Source organism: Giraffa tippelskirchi, chromosome 7 (genome assembly GCF_054371585.1).
Source record: "Giraffa tippelskirchi isolate mGirTip1 chromosome 7, T2T-mGirTip1v1.2.pri, whole genome shotgun sequence".
Classification (NCBI taxonomy): Eukaryota; Metazoa; Chordata; class Mammalia; order Artiodactyla; family Giraffidae; genus Giraffa; species Giraffa tippelskirchi.
The window spans coordinates 26,644,779-26,666,224 of record NC_137281.1 but is presented as its reverse complement, the minus strand read 5'-3'; the positions used below and the strand labels follow the sequence as shown (position 1 = coordinate 26,666,224).

At 52.7% G+C, this 21,446-nt stretch overlaps 2 protein-coding genes and 1 long non-coding RNA gene across 79 annotated transcripts in view; all 3 read left to right on the top strand.

The window, feature by feature from the left end:
- RIPOR1 (RHO family interacting cell polarization regulator 1) overlaps positions 1 to 6,533 on the top strand; it is a 46,502-nt gene extending 39,969 nt beyond the window's left edge. For 34 of the 50 annotated variants that reach the window (XM_081512939.1, XM_081512926.1, XM_081512956.1 and 31 more), the window contains 15 exons: positions 57 to 120; positions 214 to 257; positions 336 to 461; positions 853 to 1,001; positions 1,075 to 1,204; positions 1,280 to 2,950; positions 3,035 to 3,156; positions 4,017 to 4,149; positions 4,412 to 4,547; positions 4,672 to 4,833; positions 5,088 to 5,243; positions 5,411 to 5,607; positions 5,696 to 5,779; positions 5,887 to 5,977; positions 6,118 to 6,533. In XM_081512939.1, coding sequence (XP_081369065.1) covers positions 57 to 120; positions 214 to 257; positions 336 to 461; positions 853 to 1,001; positions 1,075 to 1,204; positions 1,280 to 2,950; positions 3,035 to 3,156; positions 4,017 to 4,149; positions 4,412 to 4,547; positions 4,672 to 4,833; positions 5,088 to 5,243; positions 5,411 to 5,607; positions 5,696 to 5,779; positions 5,887 to 5,977; positions 6,118 to 6,215 — 3,363 coding nt within the window. In that variant the 3' untranslated portion in view covers positions 6,216 to 6,533. Of the gene's footprint in view, positions 1 to 56; positions 121 to 213; positions 258 to 335; positions 462 to 852; positions 1,002 to 1,074; positions 1,205 to 1,279; positions 2,951 to 3,034; positions 3,157 to 4,016; positions 4,150 to 4,264; positions 4,548 to 4,671; positions 4,834 to 5,087; positions 5,244 to 5,410; positions 5,608 to 5,695; positions 5,780 to 5,886; positions 5,978 to 6,117 lie in introns of all 50 variants that reach the window. The other 16 variants (XM_081512946.1, XM_081512966.1, XM_081512945.1 and 13 more) reach the window with 5 other exon arrangements.
- A 519-nt stretch (positions 6,534 to 7,052) lies between these two features.
- LOC145514665 (uncharacterized) lies at positions 7,053 to 10,107 on the top strand. 2 transcript variants are annotated; one of them, XR_014060286.1, is made up of 2 exons: positions 7,053 to 7,125; positions 8,701 to 10,107. It is a non-coding gene; the product is annotated as an uncharacterized LOC145514665 (long non-coding RNA). The 2 variants fall into 2 exon arrangements; XR_014060287.1 differs by having other exon boundaries at positions 7,053 to 7,236.
- An 8,927-nt stretch (positions 10,108 to 19,034) lies between these two features.
- Positions 19,035 to 21,446, top strand: part of CTCF (CCCTC-binding factor) — a 42,028-nt gene continuing 39,616 nt past the window's right edge. For 12 of the 27 annotated variants that reach the window (XM_081513028.1, XM_081513015.1, XM_081513025.1 and 9 more), the window contains exon 1: positions 19,035 to 19,233. The gene's annotated coding sequence lies outside the window, so the exon portion shown is untranslated. Of the gene's footprint in view, positions 19,234 to 19,370; positions 20,099 to 21,446 lie in introns of those variants that run through there. The other 15 variants (XM_081513030.1, XM_081513017.1, XM_081513010.1 and 12 more) reach the window with 2 other exon arrangements.

Sequence of the window (21,446 nt, the reverse complement as noted above, 5' to 3'; positions counted from 1 at the left end):
CCTCTTCCTGTCGTTGCCCCCACCACCACCATCACCACCCCCATCTCTCTATCCAGAGCATGTGCCTGCTGGAGAGCGAGCTGGAAGCACAGTTGGGCGAGTTCCACCTCCGGATGAAAGGTACCCAGCCATGAGGCTGACTGGCGGCTGGGGGAGGGAAGTGTGCGCCTGAGACCCCTCGACCCAGCTCATCTCCTTCTCCCCCACTCCCAGGGCTGGCCGGCTTCGCCAGGCTGTGTGTTGGTGACCAGTATGAGGTAGGAGGATGGGAAGGGAGGGGCTGGGATGGCGGGGTTGCAACATGGAAGGCTGCTTCATCCTGCCTCTTCCCCTAGATCTACATGAAATATGGGCGTCAGCGCTGGAAACTACGGGGCCGCATAGAGAGTAGTGGAAAGCAGGTGTGGGACAGCGAGGAAACCGTCTTTCTGCCTCTGCTCACGGAATTCCTGTCCATCAAGGTGACGTCTCTGCCCAGGACCATAGGATACCAAGATCCTGTGACTCTGTGACCCGTGAACCCCTTTGGACCTTCATGACCTTGAGACCCTTAATGCCTGTGACCCCCCACCTGGTTCCTTGGCCCTGTGAATGTGTGACCCCTTGACCTTCATGACCCTGTGATTTCCCCATGATCTTCTGACCTGGTGAATATTTGACCTCTGAACTCCCATGAGGCTGTGACCCCATGACCATAGTGACTACAGATTTTGACGTCTATGATCCCTGTGCTCCCAGAATGCTTCAAGCCTGAATGGATGGCCCCATGACTGTGCAAGTTCAGACCTCTGATCCCCCAAAATCTCATGACTCCTACACCTTTATGACCCTACCATGCATTCTTGGCTACAGGTGACAGAACTGAAGGGCCTGGCCAACCATGTGGTTGTAGGTAGCGTCTCCTGTGAGACCAAGGACCTGTTCGCTGCCTTGCCCCAGGTTGTAGCAGTGGATATTAATGACCTCGGCACCATCAAGCTCAGCTTGGAAGTGACATGGAGGTTGGTGGGGCTGAGGGACTTGGAGACAGGGCTGGGGTTTGAGGCGTCTGCTAACAGCTTCTTTCCTCTCCAGTCCCTTCGACAAGGATGACCAGCCCTCAGCTGCTTCTACTGTCAACAAGGCCTCTACAGTCACCAAACGCTTCTCCACCTATAGCCAGAGCCCACCAGACACACCCTCGCTTCGGGAACAGGCCTTTTATGTGAGTCACATCCCAGGCTTAGCACCACCTTCCCCAAGAAGAGGTGGTCCTGAAATGTCCTTTCCTCTCTCCCAGAATATGCTGAGGCGGCAGGAGGAGCTGGAGAATGGGACAGCATGGTCCCTGTCATCTGAATCTTCTGATGACTCATCCAGCCCACAGCTCTCAGGCACTGCCCGCCACTCCTCAGCCCCCAGGCCCCTGGTGCAGCAGCCTGAGCCTCTGCCCATCCAAGTTGCCTTCCGTAGGGCTGAGACCTCCACTTCTGGGCCCATGGATGAGGAGAGAGTTGTGGCCCCAGCCCTGGCCAATGGGCATGCCCCCTACAGCCGGACTCTGAGCCACATCAGTGAGGCCAGCGTGGACGCCGCCCTAGCTGAAGCTTCAGTGGAGGCTGCAGACCTAGAAAGTCTAGTCCAGGGACCTAGCCCACCTGCGTGCCCAGATCCCACCCATAGGGAGCACTCTGGTCCTGTCCCTTCTGCCCTGGATGCTGGCCATTGTGCCATAAGCCCTACTCTCAGTACAACAGGCCCTGCCCCATCTGCTCACCTAGGCTTGGCTAACAAGACCATAAATTCTAGCTCTCCTGAACTACCCACCCACACCACTACAGGCTCTACCTCTAGTGCCATAAGCCCTACCCATAGTGCTCCAAGCCTCACTCACTCTACCACAGCTTCTACCCACAAGACCGTGGTCTCTATCCTCACTACCACAGGTCCTAACCCCAGTACCACAGGGCCAGTCCAGACCACCACAAGTCCCACCCACAAACCAGTACTTTCTACCCTCACTCCTGCAGCTCCTACCCCCAATACTACAGACCCAGTCCAGACCACCACAAGCCTCAGCCACACTGTCACAAACTTGACACACACTGTCACAAGCACTACCAACAAACCCATGGTCTCTACTCTCATTATCGCAGGCCCTACAGCCAGTGCCACAGGTCCAGTGCAGACTACCACTAGCTCCACCCACACTACTGCAAGCCCCACCCACATCACAAGCCTCACCTACACCACCACAGGCCCCACCCCCACTACTGCAAGCCCCACCCACACCACCACAGGCCCCACCCACACTACTGCAAGCCCCACCTACACCACCACAGGCCCCACCCACACTACTGCAAGCCCCACCTACACCACCACAGGCCCCACCCATACTACTACAACCGCTACTCCCAAAGCCAAGATGTCAACTAATGCCACTACACCCAACGCTAAGGACCCAGTCCAGACCACCAGGAGTCCCACCCATTCTGTCACAAGCCCCACTCTCATAACTGTAAGCCCCTCCACTTTTCTAGACTTTGCCAAGCTCTCCAGCCCCTCTGCAAATACAGACCCTCCCCACCTAGGTAATGACCCCCTGTCTGGTAGTTACCTAGCCTCCACTCCTTGCACTCAGGGAGACCCCATAGCCTCCAGCACCTCCCATCCAAGTCCTGCTTGTTCCAGTTGGGAGCCCCTCACAAGCCCTTCCCCAGACCCCTCAGAAGCCATCCGTCAGAGCCCAAGTCTCCCTCCCTCACCCCTAGCCCATGTGCCCCAGCATCCAGACCCTAGAGTGGCCAGAGCTGCTCCAGCCCCAGTTCCAGGGGCAGCTGGAGGGGCTGGGGACAGGAAGCTGGAAGAGGCTCTAGGGGCCCTGATGGCTGCCCTGGATGACTATCGTGGCCAGTTTCCCGAGCTGCAGGGCCTGGAGCAGGAGGTGACCCGGCTGGAGAGTCTGCTCATGGTGAGGAGGGCCGGACTGGGCTGCGGTGGTACAGGGAAGGCAGCCAGGCAGGGGCAGCACCTCTGACACCCTTCAAAACCCCAGCAGAGACAAGGCCTGACTCGGAGCCGGGCCTCCAGTCTCAGCATCACTGTGGAGCACGCCCTGGAGAGCTTCAGCTTCCTCAATGAGGATGAAGATGAAGACAATGACAGTCCTGGGGACAGGTGAGAGGGGCGAGGTGAGGGGGAAGAGGGGAGGTGAGTACCAGATGAAGGAGAAAGGTGAGAAAGGGGAACAGGTGAGGTGAGGCCAGGTGGACCACGTAGAGAGAGCAGCAAGATGAGAGGTGGGGGGGGGGGGATTGCTGGTGGGAGCCTCTGTATTCGCCCCGCCCGTGTACTCCTGTGTGTCCTTGGTGCCCATGTTTTCAACCCCATCTATATCCCCAGTGCTTCTGGCCACCTTCCTCCTCATCCCTGCAGTGTCTGCCTCCCCCATCGGTCCCTGTCAGCTCCTGAGTCTCCAGCTCCTCCTCTCTTCCTTGGCCTCACTTTGAACCCGCGCTATGAACGAGCCCTTTCTGTGCCTCCCCGTGCGTCCTGGGTCCCTCAGCCTGAACCTCCTCTGTCTGGATCCTGATCTGCCCAGAGACCCAGGCTCCTTGGCTCTCTGTCCTGGAGTGGCCTTTGCCAACTTCCAGTTGAAGATCTTGCACGGCCCCTATTCCCTCTGATGCTGCCCAGGTTACGTCCCCGTGCCCCACACCCCTTGGGCCATAACCTCTCGCAGTCCACTTTGCGTAGGCCATCCCACCTGCAGCCCTACTCCCGCCTGTCCTGGCCCCAGCGGTCCTGGCAGTCGTAGCTGAAGGTGGCCCTGGGCAGATGGGCTCTGGGCAGACCCCTGCTACCACCTGTTGGTCCCAGCCCTTTCCTCCTTCTGGAAGTCTCCCATGAACTTGCCCATTGTCTGTTCTTTATGTGTCATCTGTTCTGTTCTGGGATTGGGGGAGCTTAATAAAAATTCACTGGTGACGAGATGATGATGTGTGCTCCTGGGGCGGTTTACCCCATCTTTCTCTCAGGCCCCCAAACAGCCTAGCACCTGGGGCTGAGGACAGCCTCGACTCGCCCAGTGCCCGACCCCTCAGCACAGAGTGTCCAGCTCTGGATGCTGCCTTGGTCCAGCACCTGTATCACTGCAGCCACCTCCTGCTGGTGAGGCTAGTGGTGTTCCCCCCACCCTCTCCTGGTAGTCGCTTCCCCCAGGGAGCCCTGCACCTCATTCCTGGCCCTTCATCCCTCCTCTGAGTTCCACTCCCCAATGTCCCAGGGCCTGGCTCTTGCTGAATGGAACACCTCCCACACTCTGGCTCCCCCAAGCCTCTCCCGATGCATGCTGGGACTTGCAGTCCCCGGTCTCCATCCTCTCTAAGCTCTACCTTGAGGTCTGAGCTACTTGGCCACCCCTGTTCTCCAGAAACTGGGCACATTTGGGCCCCTGCGCTGCCAGGAGGCATGGGCCCTGGAGCGGCTACTGCGGGAGGCCCGAGTGCTCGAAGCAGTATGCGAGCTCAGCAGGCGATGGGAAATGCCTGCCACCTCTGCCCAGGAAGGTAAAGGCTGTGTGGGCCCTGGCTCGAGTATGTCCCGGAGCTCCCACCTTGCCCTGCCCCACCTGCACGCCTGTCTCACCACCTGCCTGCTCTGTTGCTGACAGTTTGCTGCATCTTCTCACAGTGGTGCAGTTCTCGGCCTCTCGGCCCGGCTTCCTGACCTTCTGGGACCAATGCACAGAGGGACTCAGCCCTTTTATCTGCCCTGTGGAGCGGGTGCTCCTCACCTTCTGCAATCAGTACAGCGCCCGTCTCTCCCTGCGCCAGCCAGGCTTAGCTGAGGCGGGTGAGTGGGCTGCTGGCTTGCCCCCTCTACCCTCCTTTCTGATTCCCAGTGATGGGACCTTAGGGAAAGCCAGGTCAGCCCACACAGACATGCTGAGTTGAGCACTGGGAAGAAATAGCAAAGGCATATGCCTCAGCACAAAAGGGCCCAGATTGGACAGGGACTTCCTGGACGTGCACCAGGGATGGGGCACCCTTCCCTCTAATGACCCAGGTCCCTCCACACCCTGAGACCTGCAACCCTGCCTTCCACAGTGTGCGTCAAGTTTCTGGAGGATGCCCTGGGCCAGAAGCTGCCCCGGAGCCAGGCAGGCCCTGGAGAGCAGCTCACCGTCTTCCAGTTCTGGAGTTACATTGAAGCCTTGGACTGCTCCTCCATGGAGGCCTATGTAACCGAGACAGCTGAGGAGGGTGAGGCAGTGGCCCTGGTCACAAAGTGGCCTGGCCCTGTGGGTGGGTCTGAAGGTGTAGATTCAGGACATGAGGGTACAAAAGACCCTACCCCCGGAGGCTCTTTGCCCTGCCACCTTGCTCTAGCTGACACCCCCCTCCCCCACTGCCCAACTTCCTTCTTTCAGTGTTACTGGTGCGGAATCTGAATTCGGATGACCAGGCTGTTGTGCTGAAGGCCCTGAGGTTGGCACCTGAGGGGCGGCTTCAAAGAGACGGGCTCCGGGCCCTCAGCTCCCTGCTTGTCCATGGGAACAACAAGGTCATGGCTGCTGTCAGCACTCAGCTCCGGAGCCTGTCGCTGGGCCCCGCCTTCCGGGAAAGGGTGAGAGTTGGGCAGGCCTCCCTGGAGGGTGGAGGCTGGGGTCCCAGGCTAAGTCCCAGGCTGAGTTTGCCCTCCCACCCTTACCCAGGCCCTGCTGTGCTTCCTGGACCAGCTGGAGGATGAGGATGTGCAGACCAGAGTGGCCGGCTGCCTGGCTCTAGGCTGCATCAAGGTGACCCCTGCCGACCTTCCTACCCTCTCTCTCCCCTCCCAGCTCCCTGAGCCCTGGGTCCTGAGCCTGCTCCCCTGGGCCCACCTCAGTGCTCTCTCCCCTGGTAGGCTCCAGAAGGCATTGAGCCCCTGGTGTACCTCTGCCAGACGGACACAGAAGCCGTGAGGGAAGCAGCTCGGCAGAGCCTGCAGCAGTGTGGTGAGGCTGGGGATCAGGAGGCACGGGTCTAGTTGAGTTCTAGGACATTTGGCTGCTGGGAGTAGGGGTGAGATGGGGTCAGGGGCAGGAGGGAAGGGTGGAGCTAGGACCACTCCTGACCCCATCCTTATCCATTCCAGGAGAAGAGGGACAGTCTGCCCACCGAAGGCTGGAGGAGTCACTGGATGCCCTGCCCCACATCTTTGGGCCCGGCAGCATGGCCAGCACGGCATTCTAAACTCCCCACCCAGCGGCCCCCAGTGCCCCTTCCCCGCACCTTCAGGGCTTACCAGGCACTGGCAGGGAGGATGAGGGCTGGCTCCAGACATCCCTCCCTCACAGATTCCTATCAATGAAAATCTAATATATTCTTCTGTTGTCCTTGGGGTTGGGGGGAGTCAGTGCCGCAGTCAAGTGCCTCCCAGCCTCGGCTCAGCACACTTGCCATAGATCGGTGTCCTGGGCCTGGCCGACCTGCCTCTGCCCTGCCCTTGGTTTTGTATTTTATTTACAGAGTTTTACAGAAAATAAAAAAAGCAGAAATGCCTTTCCTACATAGCTTGGACTGGTGCACTCCTAACCTCCTGCTCCAGCATCTTCTGGCTGTGGTCCTGACACTAGTGTGTCCACACTCCATCTGTGACAGTACCATGTGCTTTTGCCCTGGAAATCCAGATGGAAGAAGCCCAGAGGCTGGAACTGGGCTTGGAAAAGAGGGCAGAGGAAGAGGGTGGTGGAGTGTTGCTGAGAAGGCCCAGCCTGCAGGTGGGTGTACCCTGGGCCTGGAAGCTATAGGACTAGACTGGAGCTAAACTCTGGAGCTGGCCTAGAGGAGGCCCAAAGGGTGCCAGTCCTGGGAATGGCTCCCTAGCAGCAGCTGGCTTGGCTGGGAGGCAAAGAGGAAGCAGGCAGGAAGAGAAGGTGTGGTGGTGGCTGGAGCTTCTGGCCACCAGGGGGCGGCAGAACCCCATCAGGGAATGCCAGGCTTTTCTGGGTCTTTACTTCAGCAAAGGCAGCTTCCTACAGAAGGGGCTGTGCCCAAGGAGGTTCTTGAACGCTGGGTGGGTTGAGAGGAGGCTCTTGCAGAGGGAAGAGCTGGGGCCAGGGAGGCAGGTGACGTGGGTGGCTGCCCTGTGACTCTCTTAACAGTAAGTCCCTCCTGTCCCTGAGCCGCCTCCCCTCTGTAATAACAAACCTGACTAAACCTTGTGACCTTGCCACAGCTGCTAGACTCGTGCTGCTCCAGGGAGAGGGCTCACGTGAGTTTATTAACCCCAGAAAGTTAACGAGTTCAGTGGGAGGAACCTGAGGGTAGGGTGGGAGTGCAGGGTGGCAGGTCTGTTCTTAGGAGGGCCGGAGGGAGGCCCACACTCAAGGCTGGACAAACAGGTCTTGCACCTTCCCCTGCCCCGCCAGAGCTTTCAGTGGCGACAGTGCAGGGGAGGGCCTTCCCTGGTCCCCGAGCCCACTCTGGCGTCCCCGTAGCAAAGCAGCATGACACCCTGGGGACAGTCTGTGTGCCTGCACTCAGGAAGAGCCAGTGAGGTGCCAACAGTCCCCCCCTCAGGGGTGACCCAGATCCCCAGAGAGCTCTGCCCCGGTGTTTTAGAGCTGTGTATGAAGAGGTTTGGCTGGGCTTTTAACCACCTGCTGGGGAAGCCAAGCTGAGCAGAAGAAAAACGGTAACAGGAAGGAGCACAGGAAACACCTGTGTGTGGATGCAGGTGGCTCATTCCAGTTGGGTGGGGGTGGGCGCGGGGGTGGGGGCCGGCCGACTGCCCTCAGCACACGGGCTGTGTGTTCCCTCTGTAACTGTGAAGGGCGGTACAGGAGAGATGGTCAGCTCAGTTTTGGGGAGATGATCGGCTGCAGTGGTAGGGGAAAGCAAACAATTGATAGAGACCAAGCCAGCACCCAAAGCTGGCCACAGCCTGGGCCTGCTGCAAGGGCCCCTGTAGCAGAGTTGCAGGCCCAGAACCACCCTTCGAGCCCCGCAGACCTGAGGCCCCACAAGAGCCCCAGTGGGAGGATAGGACTGTCCATTGACATCCAAAGCGTGGCCTGTGTGGTGGGGAAAGAGGAAGTGAACACAGGCCTAGCAGGTCCTGGGAAAGTGCAGTGGGGTGACTGGACCAGCAGTAGCTCATGGCTCAACCCACAGGAGAGGACAGGGCCTGGGCAAGAAGTGGAGGATGGAAAAACACCCCTGCCAGGGGTCAACAGGTCACTGGAAATTTGAGTGGCCCTACATCTCTGCTTTCCAATTCTGGGAAGGGATAGGGTACCTAACTTTGTCCTCTACAAGGAGAGCCCTGAATCCTAAGCCTCGTATTCAGCTCTAGGCAAGGGTGGACTGGAGGGTCAGGATGAGTAGGAGCTAGAATTAGGGCAATGTGAGGTACAGCGGAAGCACTGTCAAGGCCGAGACAGAAAGAGCCTCGGGCCTTTGCCCCATCGAGCCTACCCAGTTCAGAGCAGTGGATCAACCCCAGAACAGCCACTTAACCCCTCTCCATCAGTTACTTAAAGTCAGGCTGTATGGCCTCCTGCGCTCAGGCCCACGTCTATGAGGTGGCGGGGATGGGGGGGCAGGGGAAGCCCTTGTCTTCCCTTCTGCACACCCTGCCCTCCTCCAGCACACGCAAACCCTCACAGGTGCTCCCATAGGTCTTTCCACAGGGCAAAGCTGCTCCCAGCATACCTCCTCCCCTGCTGTTACACAGGTTTGGAGAGGCTCTCACTCTGGCGACTCTGGACAGTTTTGAGCCTGCTGCCTCTGGTGACGGGAGGCTGATGACACCACCAGGAGTCAGATGCACCAGAGCAGGGAAAGCCTGTGCCCAGCTGTCCTGTGGAGCCTGTGCCAGCCTCTGTGAAGGGACAGAAGGAAGTGGGCCTCTAAGGTCTGTGACACCCTGAGAAACGCCCCATCGATCAAGTCCATCAAGGCCGCAGCCACGCCCTGGCCACTATTGCTGGGGCTCTCCCCAGGAGAAACTTATAAGCCCATGCTGTGAAAAAAGGGACCAGGCTGAGGTAGTCCAGGATATAGTTTATTGGGTTGGTAGGCACTGAATCCCCCCACCCCACTTCCTTTCCTTTTACCCTCTTCCAACCTTACCTTTCCTCCAATCTCCTATGCTCCTTCCTCATGTATTCAAAGCTGCGAGAACCAAAAAAAGAAGAAAGAAACATGTTGGTAAAGGCAAAGAGGCAGATGGGTTGGCATGTGGGAAGAGAACTGCTGCTTTGTCTCGCCCACAGAGCGGGGGTGCCTTCCTTGTGTGCTTCTGCCTGGTGTGTGGGTACAATTTGCTGAACCCTGGGCATATGACATGCTCCCCCCACCCCTGGCATCCCTGGAGGACCCTATTTAGGCCATTTCTCGGCCATGGACAGAAGGCTCTTGGCCTGACTGCTGGACTTGGCTCTCCTGGGCTGATGTAATACAGAGGGTGAGCTTGGGAAGGACTCCCAAACCTGTATGAATTGCTAAGGAAAAACATCGATCATTTGGAAAATAAGACTGTCATTGACCTGCAGGAAGGGGCCTCTTGTTTCAGAAGGCTGCAAAGGGGTGATGGTTACAGTTTGAGTTTGATATCAGTGGTCAAGTCTCATTTCTCTCTGAAGACACCCAGAGCATATTGGATCTGCCAAGAGTATTAACTTGGAGAAGCTCAATAAGCAACTGAATTGCCATGCTATCACTGACGTTTCTAGCTGTTTCCTCTGAATCTCCCTACAACTTTCTCCTCCTCCTCAAGCATGCTCTTACAAACATCACTCCACAGCATTCCATTCTAGGCCCCTTGCTCCTCTCTTTTGAAACACACTCCCTGAACTACCTTATCCATTTCTCTGGCTTCCATCTATATGCTGATGCTGTATGCCTCATGGCTGTGATTCACATGGCTCTCTTCTCATCTCCCGACCCTCATATCCAACTGCTGACTGGACACCTTTTGAAGAGCATGCTCAAAATCAAACATCTCTGCTTCTCCTCCTGGACTCTCGGAGTTACCAACTACCCAGGTACTCAAGCCACACAACTGGGCCTCACCCTCGATTCTTGCCCTGTCCCCTCATGCCAACCATCAATCTTCGCAATTAAATGCCCTAAATATTGCTAAGTCTGTCTGTGTCTCTTCATTCCCATTGGCACCACTCAGTTTCCAGACACGTTGACCTCTCTCCTAAACACTAAAACTGTCCCCCCTCACAGGCTCCCGCCTCTGGTCTTGCCCTTCTTCCATCCAGTCTCCAAGGTGCAAAGTGATTTCTAAAAACAGACCCATCACTACAGTCTGTTTCTCTTAGGGAAAACTCCAGCCCCCTCAGCCTAGCTCACAAAGGCTTTTAAGTGGGTTCCTCTCTCCAGCCCCACTTCTGCCACCTAACTTCTCAGTCTGCACTGGACCTCACTGAACCATCCTTGGGGCTTACTTGCCCCTCTGTGGTACACTTCTCATCTTGCCTTGCTAATGCCTGGTTACCTGATAGGCTTCAACCTCAACATCACAAATTTCCTCAGGAAGCTTCCCTTCCACTGTGCTCCCTGTCATAGAAGCATGCGTTTCCCCTAGTACAGTTTAAGGGGAATCACACCCCATTGCAATCACTCGTTTACATCTCCAATATATACATCTGTAACTATTTGCTGACTAGTCAGCGAGGTAACGCATACCACCCAAGTCTGGGAAAGATGATTGCTGCCTTCCTTATAGAGCTCGGTGCAAGTTTTTTGTTTTGTTTTTAAACAGCTTTATTGAGATTTAGTCTGCATACCATACAATTCATCCGTTTAAAATGTACAATTCCATAGTGGCTTTTAGTGTATTTAGGGTTGTACAATCATCACCAAATCAATTTTAGAGATTTCATCAACCTCAAAAGAAACTCGGCACTCCTTAAGTATCATCCCCAGGACCTCTGCATCCCTTTCCCTTTCCTGCCCCCCAGCCCTCAAGGCAACCACTAATCTACTGAAACCACAGATTCTATAGATTTGCCTATTCTGGATATTTCTTTCTTCTTTTTTTTTTTTGGCTGAATCACCTGGCATGTGGGATCTTGGTTCCCTAATTAGGGATTGAACCCGCGTCCCCAGCAGTGGAAGTGGAACTGTTAGCCACTGGGAGGTCCCTGGATATCTCTCATAAATGAAATCAGGTTAGGTCTTTCCAACTTACTCAGTTCTGAGATTCACCTGAGAACTTCCCTGGAGATTCAAATTCGGAGATGAAGGAATCTTTATTTTAAACATGTGCTCCAGGCAATTCTCTGTTTAATCAGGCTGCATCTGCCTTTACTGTCCCCAGCAACTAAGGCCAAATACATAGTAGTAATAGCTTTTAATGAATATCTCTAAAACTTAACACAATCTGAAAACTGTGAATATGAAAGAACAGTATAAGTTTAATGCAGAAAAAGTCTGGATAAAAACACCCCTCAGAGTCCCCTTTGAAACGTAGCTCCTTAGAATGCACTTTTACCACTGGGTTCTCAAATAAGGAGTGGAATGGAAGCCTGAGCAGGGGACAATACAGGGAGGGACAACTGAGGTCAGATGAGTGGAGGAAGCAAGTTGAATCCACAGAGGCCATAGGGGGCAGTTAGAAAGGGGCTTGTGGAGTGGCTGAGGAGTTGGGATTTACTCCTAGGACACTGGGGACTCATGCATGGGCTTGAAACAGGAATTTTGTGATCCCATCTGTGGTTTGGAAAGGTCGCCTTGTGTTGAGGGAGGAGGCAGGGAGCAGTGAGGAACCTGATGCTAAGCCAGGTAGGGACAGAGAGGAGGTTAGAGTGAAATGTTCAGAAGGTAGAATGGATGGGATTTGGAGACTGATGGGATGTGGGAGATGAGAGAATGAAGCTTAGGTTTCTGGCCAGTGTGGTGGATGGATGGGGGTATCTTTCACTATAAAGGGGGAGCCCTAGCGAAGCAAATGAGGAGGAGAGTGACAAGGCTCCTAAGGGTAGCCTGGGAGCCATCCAGAAGTGTCCAGAAAGAAGCTAGACATGTAGATCTGGGCAAGAAGAGAAGTATGGAAGTATGTAGGTTAGAGGGAGAAGTTTGAGAGTCATCCTTGCTTCACTGTGAAGTCTCGTATGACCACAGTGATATCCAGTGACCAATCTGTTCCTCCCACACCTGCTACCCATACCCTTCTTTTACTTGCTTCTCCATCCTTGACTTCTACCTACTAATACTCATGAGGGTTTAGTGTCTCCAGATAAATACAAGACAAAACATGAGGCACTTGAGGGCTAGGAGCATCATCTCTCTCCAGCAGCACCCTAACCTTGAGCATAGACCTGGGCATAGAGCAATTGATTCAAGACTTGCATGCGTGCATGCTCAGTTGCTTCGTCGTTTCTGACTCTGTGACCCCATGGACTGCCAGGCTCCTGAGCCTATGACCATGGTCTTTAATTAATTAATAGGGCTCCTGAGCCACCTGGGAAGCCCTATTCAAGGTTTACTTACAGATTAGTAAACCGTGATTCCAAATGCCTCTTCTATTTACTAAGAGCCTGAAATTTCCACCATTAAAGCCCTCCCTTTGGGTTAAGGCACTGTCCAACTTGTGTGGAGGGGAAGAAACCTCTTTCACCTCTAAACAAATCACATAAAATTCGGAGGGGGAGAAAATGAGGGAGCAGAGACGTCCAGAGCTCACCTGATAGACCTCCCTTCCTTTTCCCCCTCCCAAGCAGTCCCTGAGCTAAAGTATCAAGTACAGAGGATCCCTATTAAAATGTAAATGTTACCTAACAGAGTGAGGAGCTCAGAGGGGCCAGTGAAAGAACAGGAAGAGAGAGGGTGGGGCTGGAAGATCTGAGTACTCATTCTGGTTTTGTCAACAAGTTACTGGATGACTCTGAGCAAGTCACTTCACTTCTAGAGTTAAGGACAAAACTGTGGCTGGCTCTTCAAAAAGAAATGTGGACATCAATTGACAGGGCAGGCATGAAGGTTTTTTTAAAATGAAAAGTGGACAGATTTTTTAAAAAAGTGAACAGATTAGGTGGATTATTTAAGGGTGATCAATGCATATCTGAAAAATGCAGGTAAGAGTACAGAGAACAAAAGTAACCTACTGCTCAAATGTGAGATGTAGGCCCAGGCAAAATCCTTTAGACTGTAGAGAGCAGTAGTTTGAGCTGGGAGGTAAAATAGAATTTTCATAGGGGTCTGAAGAAAGCAGATATTAATAAGGAAACAAATTCCTGTGGTCTGGGTAGGAGATGATATAGAAGGGCAGCTCTTTAAAATTTAGGAGAAAGTGGTTGGCCTTGGCAGTTGAGATTGAAAGCTTTCCAAATATCTTACAATGTTTAGTATCACTTCACCCTCATCCAAAAGAATGGGATGACTTTCTGTCCCCCCAACACTCTTGTACCCTTTTATGCCCTTGATTATGGCTCTTCACCTTACATGCCTTGCCTTCTTAGAGCCTTCTGAGCTTTTGCGTGCCTGCGTGCTCAGTCATGTCTGACTCTTTGCGACCCCATGGACTGTAGCCTGCCAGACTCCTCTGTCCATGGGATTCTCCAGGCAAGAATACTAGAGTAGGTTACCATTTCCTCCTCCAGGGGATCTTCCCAACCCAGGGATCAAACCCACATCTCCTGCATTGGAAAGGCGGATTCTTTACCACTGAGCCACCAGGGAAGCCCTTCTGATCATATTAATACCCAGCTGAAATGAGATACTCCTAGGGAATGATTGGCTCCTTTATGAGTCCATTTCTTCCCATTATCACAGTTATGCATTAGTGTGTTTTGGTTTTGTTTTCTAAACTTTAAGAGCGGGAAACACATCTTGGGTCATCTTTGTATCCCCAGTGCCTAGAAAGGGAGCTGAAGACAGCAGTACTCAGTAAATCTTTGCTGAACTGGATTATACCTCACACATGTCCTCAGTAGACAGAGCAATAGGAGTGCTCAGGTGTAGCTTTAGGTCTTACCCCACAAAGTGGTCAGGAAGAGTCTTGCCCATTGTTACTCAGAAAATCAGCACATCTCTCAATTCATTGAGTCTCTTGCTTAATGAGTTCCCAAAAAACATATAAATAATCATGATTATTGCAAGCTTTACCTAGGGGCAACAGTGGGAGCTAAGGAAGATTTGGAAACAGAATTGTTCTTCTGAGAATAATAGCATAAAATACACTTTTCTCATAAAGAATGGCTTCCAGGCCAAGGAAAGCCTAGTCAATAATTCAATTAATTAATCCTATAAATTAATTAAAGACCATGGCCATCAGAAGGCAGATTTGGGAGTGAGGGTAGATTAACAAGAAGCATAAAAATAAAAAAATTATAGTTTACATTTATTGTATGATTATCAGTGCCTTGAACTATGCCTAAACTTTTACTTGGATTTTTCTCATTCAATCTTTACCACTTTGTGAAGAAGTGTTATAGAGAAGAAACCTGCAGTTGAGTTGTTACTAATTCACCCAAGATCACACTGCTGCTGCTGCTAAGTCACTTCAGTCATGTCCGACTCTGTGCGACCCCATAGACGGCAGCCCACCTGGCTCCTCTGTCCCTGGGATTCTCCAGGCAAGAATACTGGAGTGGGTTGCCATTTCCTTCTCCAAGATCACACAGCTAATAAGAAACCAAGACAAGATTCAAATGCCTGACAATATGACTCCAGCATCTGGAGAGGATGATATTAAACATTTACATTATATAAATTACATCTCAACCTAATTAACTGCTTACCGAAGCTTTCTAGTAATATGGCTTCCCAGGAGGCTCTCCTACAGGGAGAGAACATACCTTTTGCCGGCATGTGAGCACCAGTCCACCTCTCAGTAAAATGTCACTTGGCTTATCCATCAAGCTCCTGTGAACCTGATGAGTCTCTAAGGAAGGAATCCACTCTGGAGGCTGAGGGCCAGGTCTTAGAACCTGGTGACTTCACTATCGCCACGTGGTAAGCTGACAGCCTTCTGCTGATAATGCCTTGAACTCCTGTGAACTACAAACCTGAGACAGTCCATGGGAAGAACACTTACTTAAATCACTGGGTGGTTTTAAATCACCACAGTTCTCTCTGGGTGACGCAGTCTGGGATAGTACTACAGGCAACAAACTTGTCCTTATTTTTATCATCCCAACTGTTCCACAGGCTCTCACCATATTACTCTTCTCAGCCTGTTTCTGTTGGGCCTGAAACAGACTATCCTTTTGGACTGGCTTTCCGTCCCTTGATCTTTAGAGCCAACTTCATGCACAAAGTAGGACACATCACCATTTCCTGCAAGAAGAAAACATTTCCTTTTGTTCCTTCTTAGTGATTCTCAGCCATGTCAGAGCAGCACATGGGATCTTCGTCTCCAGAGAGCAGGCTCCAAGGCCACTTGGACCTCATTCTGGTTTCTAACTGATGCCTCAGAGGTCGTATAGTTGTAATGATAGTTGATACAGTGTAAATATAGTAGTTGTCTTAGTCTGTTCAGGCTGCTATAACAAAATACCACCAACTGGGTGCTTATAAACAGCAGATGTTTACTGTTCACAGTTCTGGAGGCTGGAAAATCTGAGGTCAAAGTACCAACATGGTCACATTCTGGTGAAGGCCCTTTTTTTGGTTCACAGCTGGTGCCTTCTAGCTGTGTCCTCACGTGGTGGCAGGGGCTGGGATCTCTATGAAGCCTCTTTTATAAGGCACTAGTCCCATTTCTGAGGGATGTAAGAATCTCCCAAAGGTCCCACTTACTAATACCATCGTATCTAACATTAGGATTTCCACATATGTGTTTTGGAGAGGACACAAAGATTTAGACCATAGCAGCTGTAAAGATAATTGTAAGTGCAGCTGAGGTTTTTTGTCATTTAAATATATTGCTTTACGTTTATCTACATTGAAGCTTTAGATGACATTCTTGAAGCTTAAAGATAAGATGGTATGAGGCAAGGTCTTAGAGAAAGTGAATTAGATTATTACAAGTACTAGAAAAAAAGAAGCTAAGAATTGACATGTAAATCAGCTTTGTTTCCAGTATGCAGTTCCTAAGTATACCAGGAGCTTTTTGGAGTGGCAGGCTGAAAAAAATACAAAATGCAAATATGCCAGAGATGTCTGGTAATTTTTCTCAAAAAAAGTTTGCCTTTTCTTTATGCCTGAGTCCTCAAGTATACCTGAGATAACTGGAATAATTTGGTTTCTAGAAAAAGGGGTCACATGTAAAATTTCCAAATATTTCACACATTTCTAGAATAGTTAATCACATAAGGCAAGTACCTAAGACTGCTGCTGCTGCTAAGTCGCTTCAGTCGTGTCCGGCTCTGCAACCCCATAGATGGCAGCCTATCACGCTCTGCCGTCCCTGGGATTCTCCAGGCAAGAACACTGGAGTGGGTTGCCATTTCCTTCTCCAATGCATAAAAGTGAAAAGTGAAAGTGAAATCACTCAGTCGTGTCCGACTCTTCGTGACCCCATGGACTGCAGCCTACCAGACTCCTCCGTCCGTGGGATTTTCCAGGCAAGAGTACTGGAGTGGGGTGCCACTGCCTTCTCCGTACCTAAGACTAGGTATCAGAAGACTTGGGTTCTGGTCCTGAGAAATCAAATTATCCCTTTTCTTCACGTCTGTATCCAAGCAGTTAAATGTTGCTGGAGGAAAACCACACACTGGGCTAACTGGTTTAACTTTAAACTCATGGTCAGGACTTCCCTGGCAAGTCCAGTGGTTAAGAGTCCCCACTTCCACTGCAGAGGGTGTGGGTTTGATCCCTCTTAGGGAACTGAGATGCTGCATGCTATGTGACCAAAATAATAATAATGAACTCATGACCACAAACTTCAAATGGGTACCAATACCACCAAAGCAGTCCCACTAGGAAAACTGCAAGCCTTTTTTTACCTCTCCCCTGCATTTGCATCCATCTTCACCCTTGTTACTCTAATCTCCACAGTGGAAGCATCTTGTTCCTATCCACAGTCAAACCTCCCAGTTTCCTTATATTCTTTCATGAATTTCACCCTGATTTAAGTCAAACAAGGGAATTTCCTGGCGGTCCAGTGGTTAAGACTCAGCACTTTCACTCCTGGGGGTCTGGGTTCGATCCTGTAAGATCCTGCAAGCCCTGCTAAGTCAAGCAAGACTTTGCTCTCCTTTATCACTCCCAATGACAAGTAAACATGCTATAATCCTTTCATCTTGTCATCCTCCCTTGACTCCATATCCTTCCACATTTATCCCTGAATTTCTTTGCTCCCTTTGTGGCTAAACTTCTTTCATGTTGCTTATGTTTGCTGTCTCTATTTCCTTCCTTTCCCGATCATGCTTCAACCCCTTCTGCTGCCTGCTCAGTCGCTTCAGTCGTGTAGGACTCTTTGCGACCCTATGGACTGTAGCCAGTCACGGTCTTCTGTCCATAGGACTCTCCAGGCAAGAATACTGGAGTGGGTTGCCATTTCCTCCTCAGGTCAACCCATTCTAGTCAGGTCCACATCTCTGATTAACCAACATAAATCAAGCCAAACTCACCAGTGATAATCACCAGTGACTTCCAAGGTAGCCAATTCAATATAGCCATGTTTCTGGCCCAAGATGACCTCTCAGCAGCACTAAACACAGTTGACCATTCCTCTCCTACCTGAATCCTTCTCTGCCCTTGGATTCCAAATTTAACACTCAGTGGATTTCCTTCTGTCTTCCTGGCTGTTCCCTCTCAAGTCTCCTTCTCCATTACACTATCTTAAATGCTGGGGTGCCTAGGATTTGGCCGTGGAACTTCTCTTCACTCTTTCCTTCAAGTCAGAGGTCATATAAACTGACAGCGCTTGTGTGTGGCTTAATCAGCTTATGCAGTTTTAAAACATCTGATACAGTCGCCCACACCTGGAGATTTTACACTTAAAAAAATATATATTCAGATTTTCTTTAAAAAGAAAACACAAAATAGGTGTCAGTATTGGGCTAACATTTTCATAATGGAACAATCAGCTCAATGGAGCAGCAGCTGTTCCCTTGACGCTGGGTCCGTTTGTTCCCCCTTGATCTAAGGTAAGGGAATTAAAGATACAGTCCTGAGCCATATTCTCGTAAGTATCAAATGTTCTCCTCCTGAGCCACCAGAACATCTTCCAGTCAGTCTTCAGGGAACTTTATTGCTGGTTGGGTAGAGTCTGCAGGTGCATCATCCGGAGGGGGAGGGGCGACCGCACAGTGAGGGGCTTAAGGACTCCGCCTACAGAAAGCTTAACTGTTCTTAGGCAAAAACAAGAAACGTACATTTTTCAAATACACAATTACACTGCGCCAAACAGAGAACATCTTTTTGGCAAAAGACTGGTACGATCGTTCGTGTAAAAGCATCAAGTCTGGCCTTCCGCTGGCCTCTCCCGGCTGAAGTGGCCTGGGCACACCAGGAGAAGGCCCTCGCCCTATTCTTTCACACCCAGTGTTAGGAAACCCTCTTGTAGGGCAGAGAGATCCCCAGGACAGCCCTGCTCGTCTTGGCTCGCTGGCGAAGGATTGTTTCTGAGGACTTGGGAGTGAGAAGGGACCCGCCCGGCCTTACCCGGTGGCGGGCTGCCGTGCAGCGCTCGGAGGGCGGGTCCGGCTCGGCTAGGGCGGAGACTAGGGCGGGGCTCCACCCAAGAACCGCCTCAGCCCCACGGCCTAGTCCCGCGCGCTTCCTCCAAACACCCTCCCCCCGCCCCACGTCCGCCCTTTCGGATTCAGGGCGGGAGACTGCAGCTAAGCAGGTCAACTGGGCCGGGATCCTGGGCCGCCCAGAAGGGACTGCCTCCGCCCAGGAAGCCCCACCCAGCGGGAGCCCGGACATCGGGCTCCCTAAGAGCCCACGCGCGACCAGCTGAGGGCGCGTGCGGCGTGACGCGACCCGCAGCGCGTCCCGTGACGCCATCGCGCCCGCTTTTGAAAGTTGGCGCCCGGGGCCGCCTCCCATCCTGCCCTGCGCCAACCCCTCCCCTCACCTTTCCTCCCCCGCCCTTCACTCGTCGCCCGGCCGGCCCCCCCACCCGTCCCTTCCCTTATCAGCACCCGCGGCCCCGGCAGCGCCGACGCAGGCGCACTGCATCGCGCCGCCGCCATTTTGTGTCCGAGCCTGTGGAGCGATTAAACCGTGCGCGGAGCTGCTTCTTTGGCGGCAGCGGCGGCGGCGGAAGCCGGTGCGGGTGCGCGGAGCTGGCTGGGGACGCCGGGTGGCCGGAGCGGTGGAGCGGCGGCGGAGCGAGCGCTGCGGGGGGTGTGGCGCGGAGGTAAGGGGGCCCCGGGTGGAGGAGGTTTCGCGGGCCGCCTCTAGGTGTCACGATGGGGCCGCTCCGGTCGGCGCTGGCTGCAGCCCGGCGCCAGCGCCGCCGCCGGGGGGTGTTTGTCTCCCTCTACCGTCCCTGCTGCGGCGCGGCCGCCGCCATTGCCCGTCTCCGCCGCGGCCGGGTCGGGCCCCCCTCCCCCCTCCGACCCGCCCGCTAGGCCTCCCTCCTACGGCGCGCTAGGCCTCCGGCGGTGGCAGCGACAGAGGCCCGCGCGCTGGCGACTCCATTTTCCTTCCTTTGTCTCTGCCCTCGAGGCCGGCTCTTGGCCCGGCCGCGGCCCGCCCTCTGCCCTCCACCCCTCCCGCGGCGGGTGGCCTCAGCCGAGAGGCGATCTCTGTGCCCCATTTTCCGCGACCCCCTCGCTCAAGGGTCCAGACACAGCCACCGCGAGCGCAGCCGAGTCTCCGTGCGGTATGGGTGTCAGGTCCTTGCCTTCGCCTCTCCGGCTGCCCATCCTCCAGCCTCCCCGGTCCCCGGAACCTACCCGGCGGCCTGACGAGCGTCCCCCGCCGCCCGGCAGCTCCGCGGTCGCTCCCAGTCCGCGCGTCGCCGCCGCTGGTCTCCGTCTCCACCGAGTGGCGCAGGCGGCGCTGCTGCGGCTGCGAGTAGAGGGACCCCAGAGCTGCCGAGAGCTCCCTCTGCAAGGCTGGCTGAGCTGCTCGCGCCTCGACGCCGCCTGAGCGGGCGGGGGGACGCGCGCTCGCCGCCCCCGCCGGGCCCCACTGCGCCCCCAAACTAGCGCCTGGCTCCTCACGCGATCCGACCGGTGCGGTCCCCCACGGTGGGCGGAAAGGACACAAGTTCCCCAGCAAGTAGTTTTTTTCTCGAGCTAGGGTCGGATTCTCGTTGCATTGATAGTAGTCTGACTTCATGCGCTAAGAGATCGCAAAGGGATCAAGACTTTAATTTCATTCTGATCTCAAGTGACATGACAAATACCTGAATTCGGGATTATGAGTTGGCTAAATTGACTGAGGCAACTCTTGAGTTTCTGTCTCGCTTTGAAACTTCCTGACTATGATTTACTACTGTACTAAGTACCTGATGCTTCAGGGCTAGGCGAAGGCAGTTCTGTCGCGGGATTGTGCAACCCGATCTAAAGCGCCAGTAGGGCAGAATGAATTTGTTCTTGACTCCACTGGTAATTTGCCCATATGCTGAAATATGAGGGTTGGTTTTGTAATTGAATCCTGGGTCACTAGTTGCAGTTGGTTTATAAATATCTACGCCTAATGTAACTACTCTTTAGTAGCTGACTTCCTGTAGCCCTGAGTTCAGCAGTAAGTAAACATTCGCATATGGAGCGTCTTCCTGCTTTCTCTGAGTTTAGATCAACTAGAAAAGTTAAAATTCCAGGTTCCTTTTAGGCAGTAAAAGAAGTTAAACAGGGCATGTATGTTAAATTCACTCTGTTCTTAAGTCCTCTTGCATCATTAAAAGCTTCCTGTTGAATTGCCAGGTTTCCCCCCTCCCCCAATATACTAGCTAGTACCTTAATACAGTATCATGCAGCAGTTGCTTTGGAGAGAGGAAAGAAAGTCTTGATTAACTAACTGACGGGGCAGGGAGTGGGGAAGTAGAGCAGGGAGGCTATGTTAAATTTATGAGAAAATTGAAACAGCCTGGTGCTAAGCAAAGTTGACTGATCTACTGTGTGTAATCTGTAGAATTTTGCGGCAGCTGCCTCCATAGGGGAATCTTCAACATTACTTTTTTGAACTCTATAAAATGTTCCTTCTCCCTCTCCAAAGTAAGATTGCACTAAGTAACTATATGCAGTAGTGGTGATGGAGGGTCAGTCTTGAGAATAGAACCACACTTAATTGCCTAATACATTACTCCATTTGTGTAATTTTTGGCATTCTTGTAATTTTCGGTTTTGCTTTCCTTTTGAAACTGTGGATGGCAGGTGGCATGTTTTACTTAAAATAAGCTCCACACGGGTTAAATCCAGAAGGTCTGTGGTTGAGTCAGGAGGAAAGCTTGTTTTCCCAGATTAGCATTGTGCTCCATAGACCATATTTTGCTTCTTGATTTCAGTTGTGCTATATAGAGTCACCAGCTTCTTGGTTTTACACATCATTTATTTTGTTCTAAAGGTATAGTTCTTGTCCACAGGGTTGCTATCCTTTGAGATTTCCTGTATGCCAGGATTC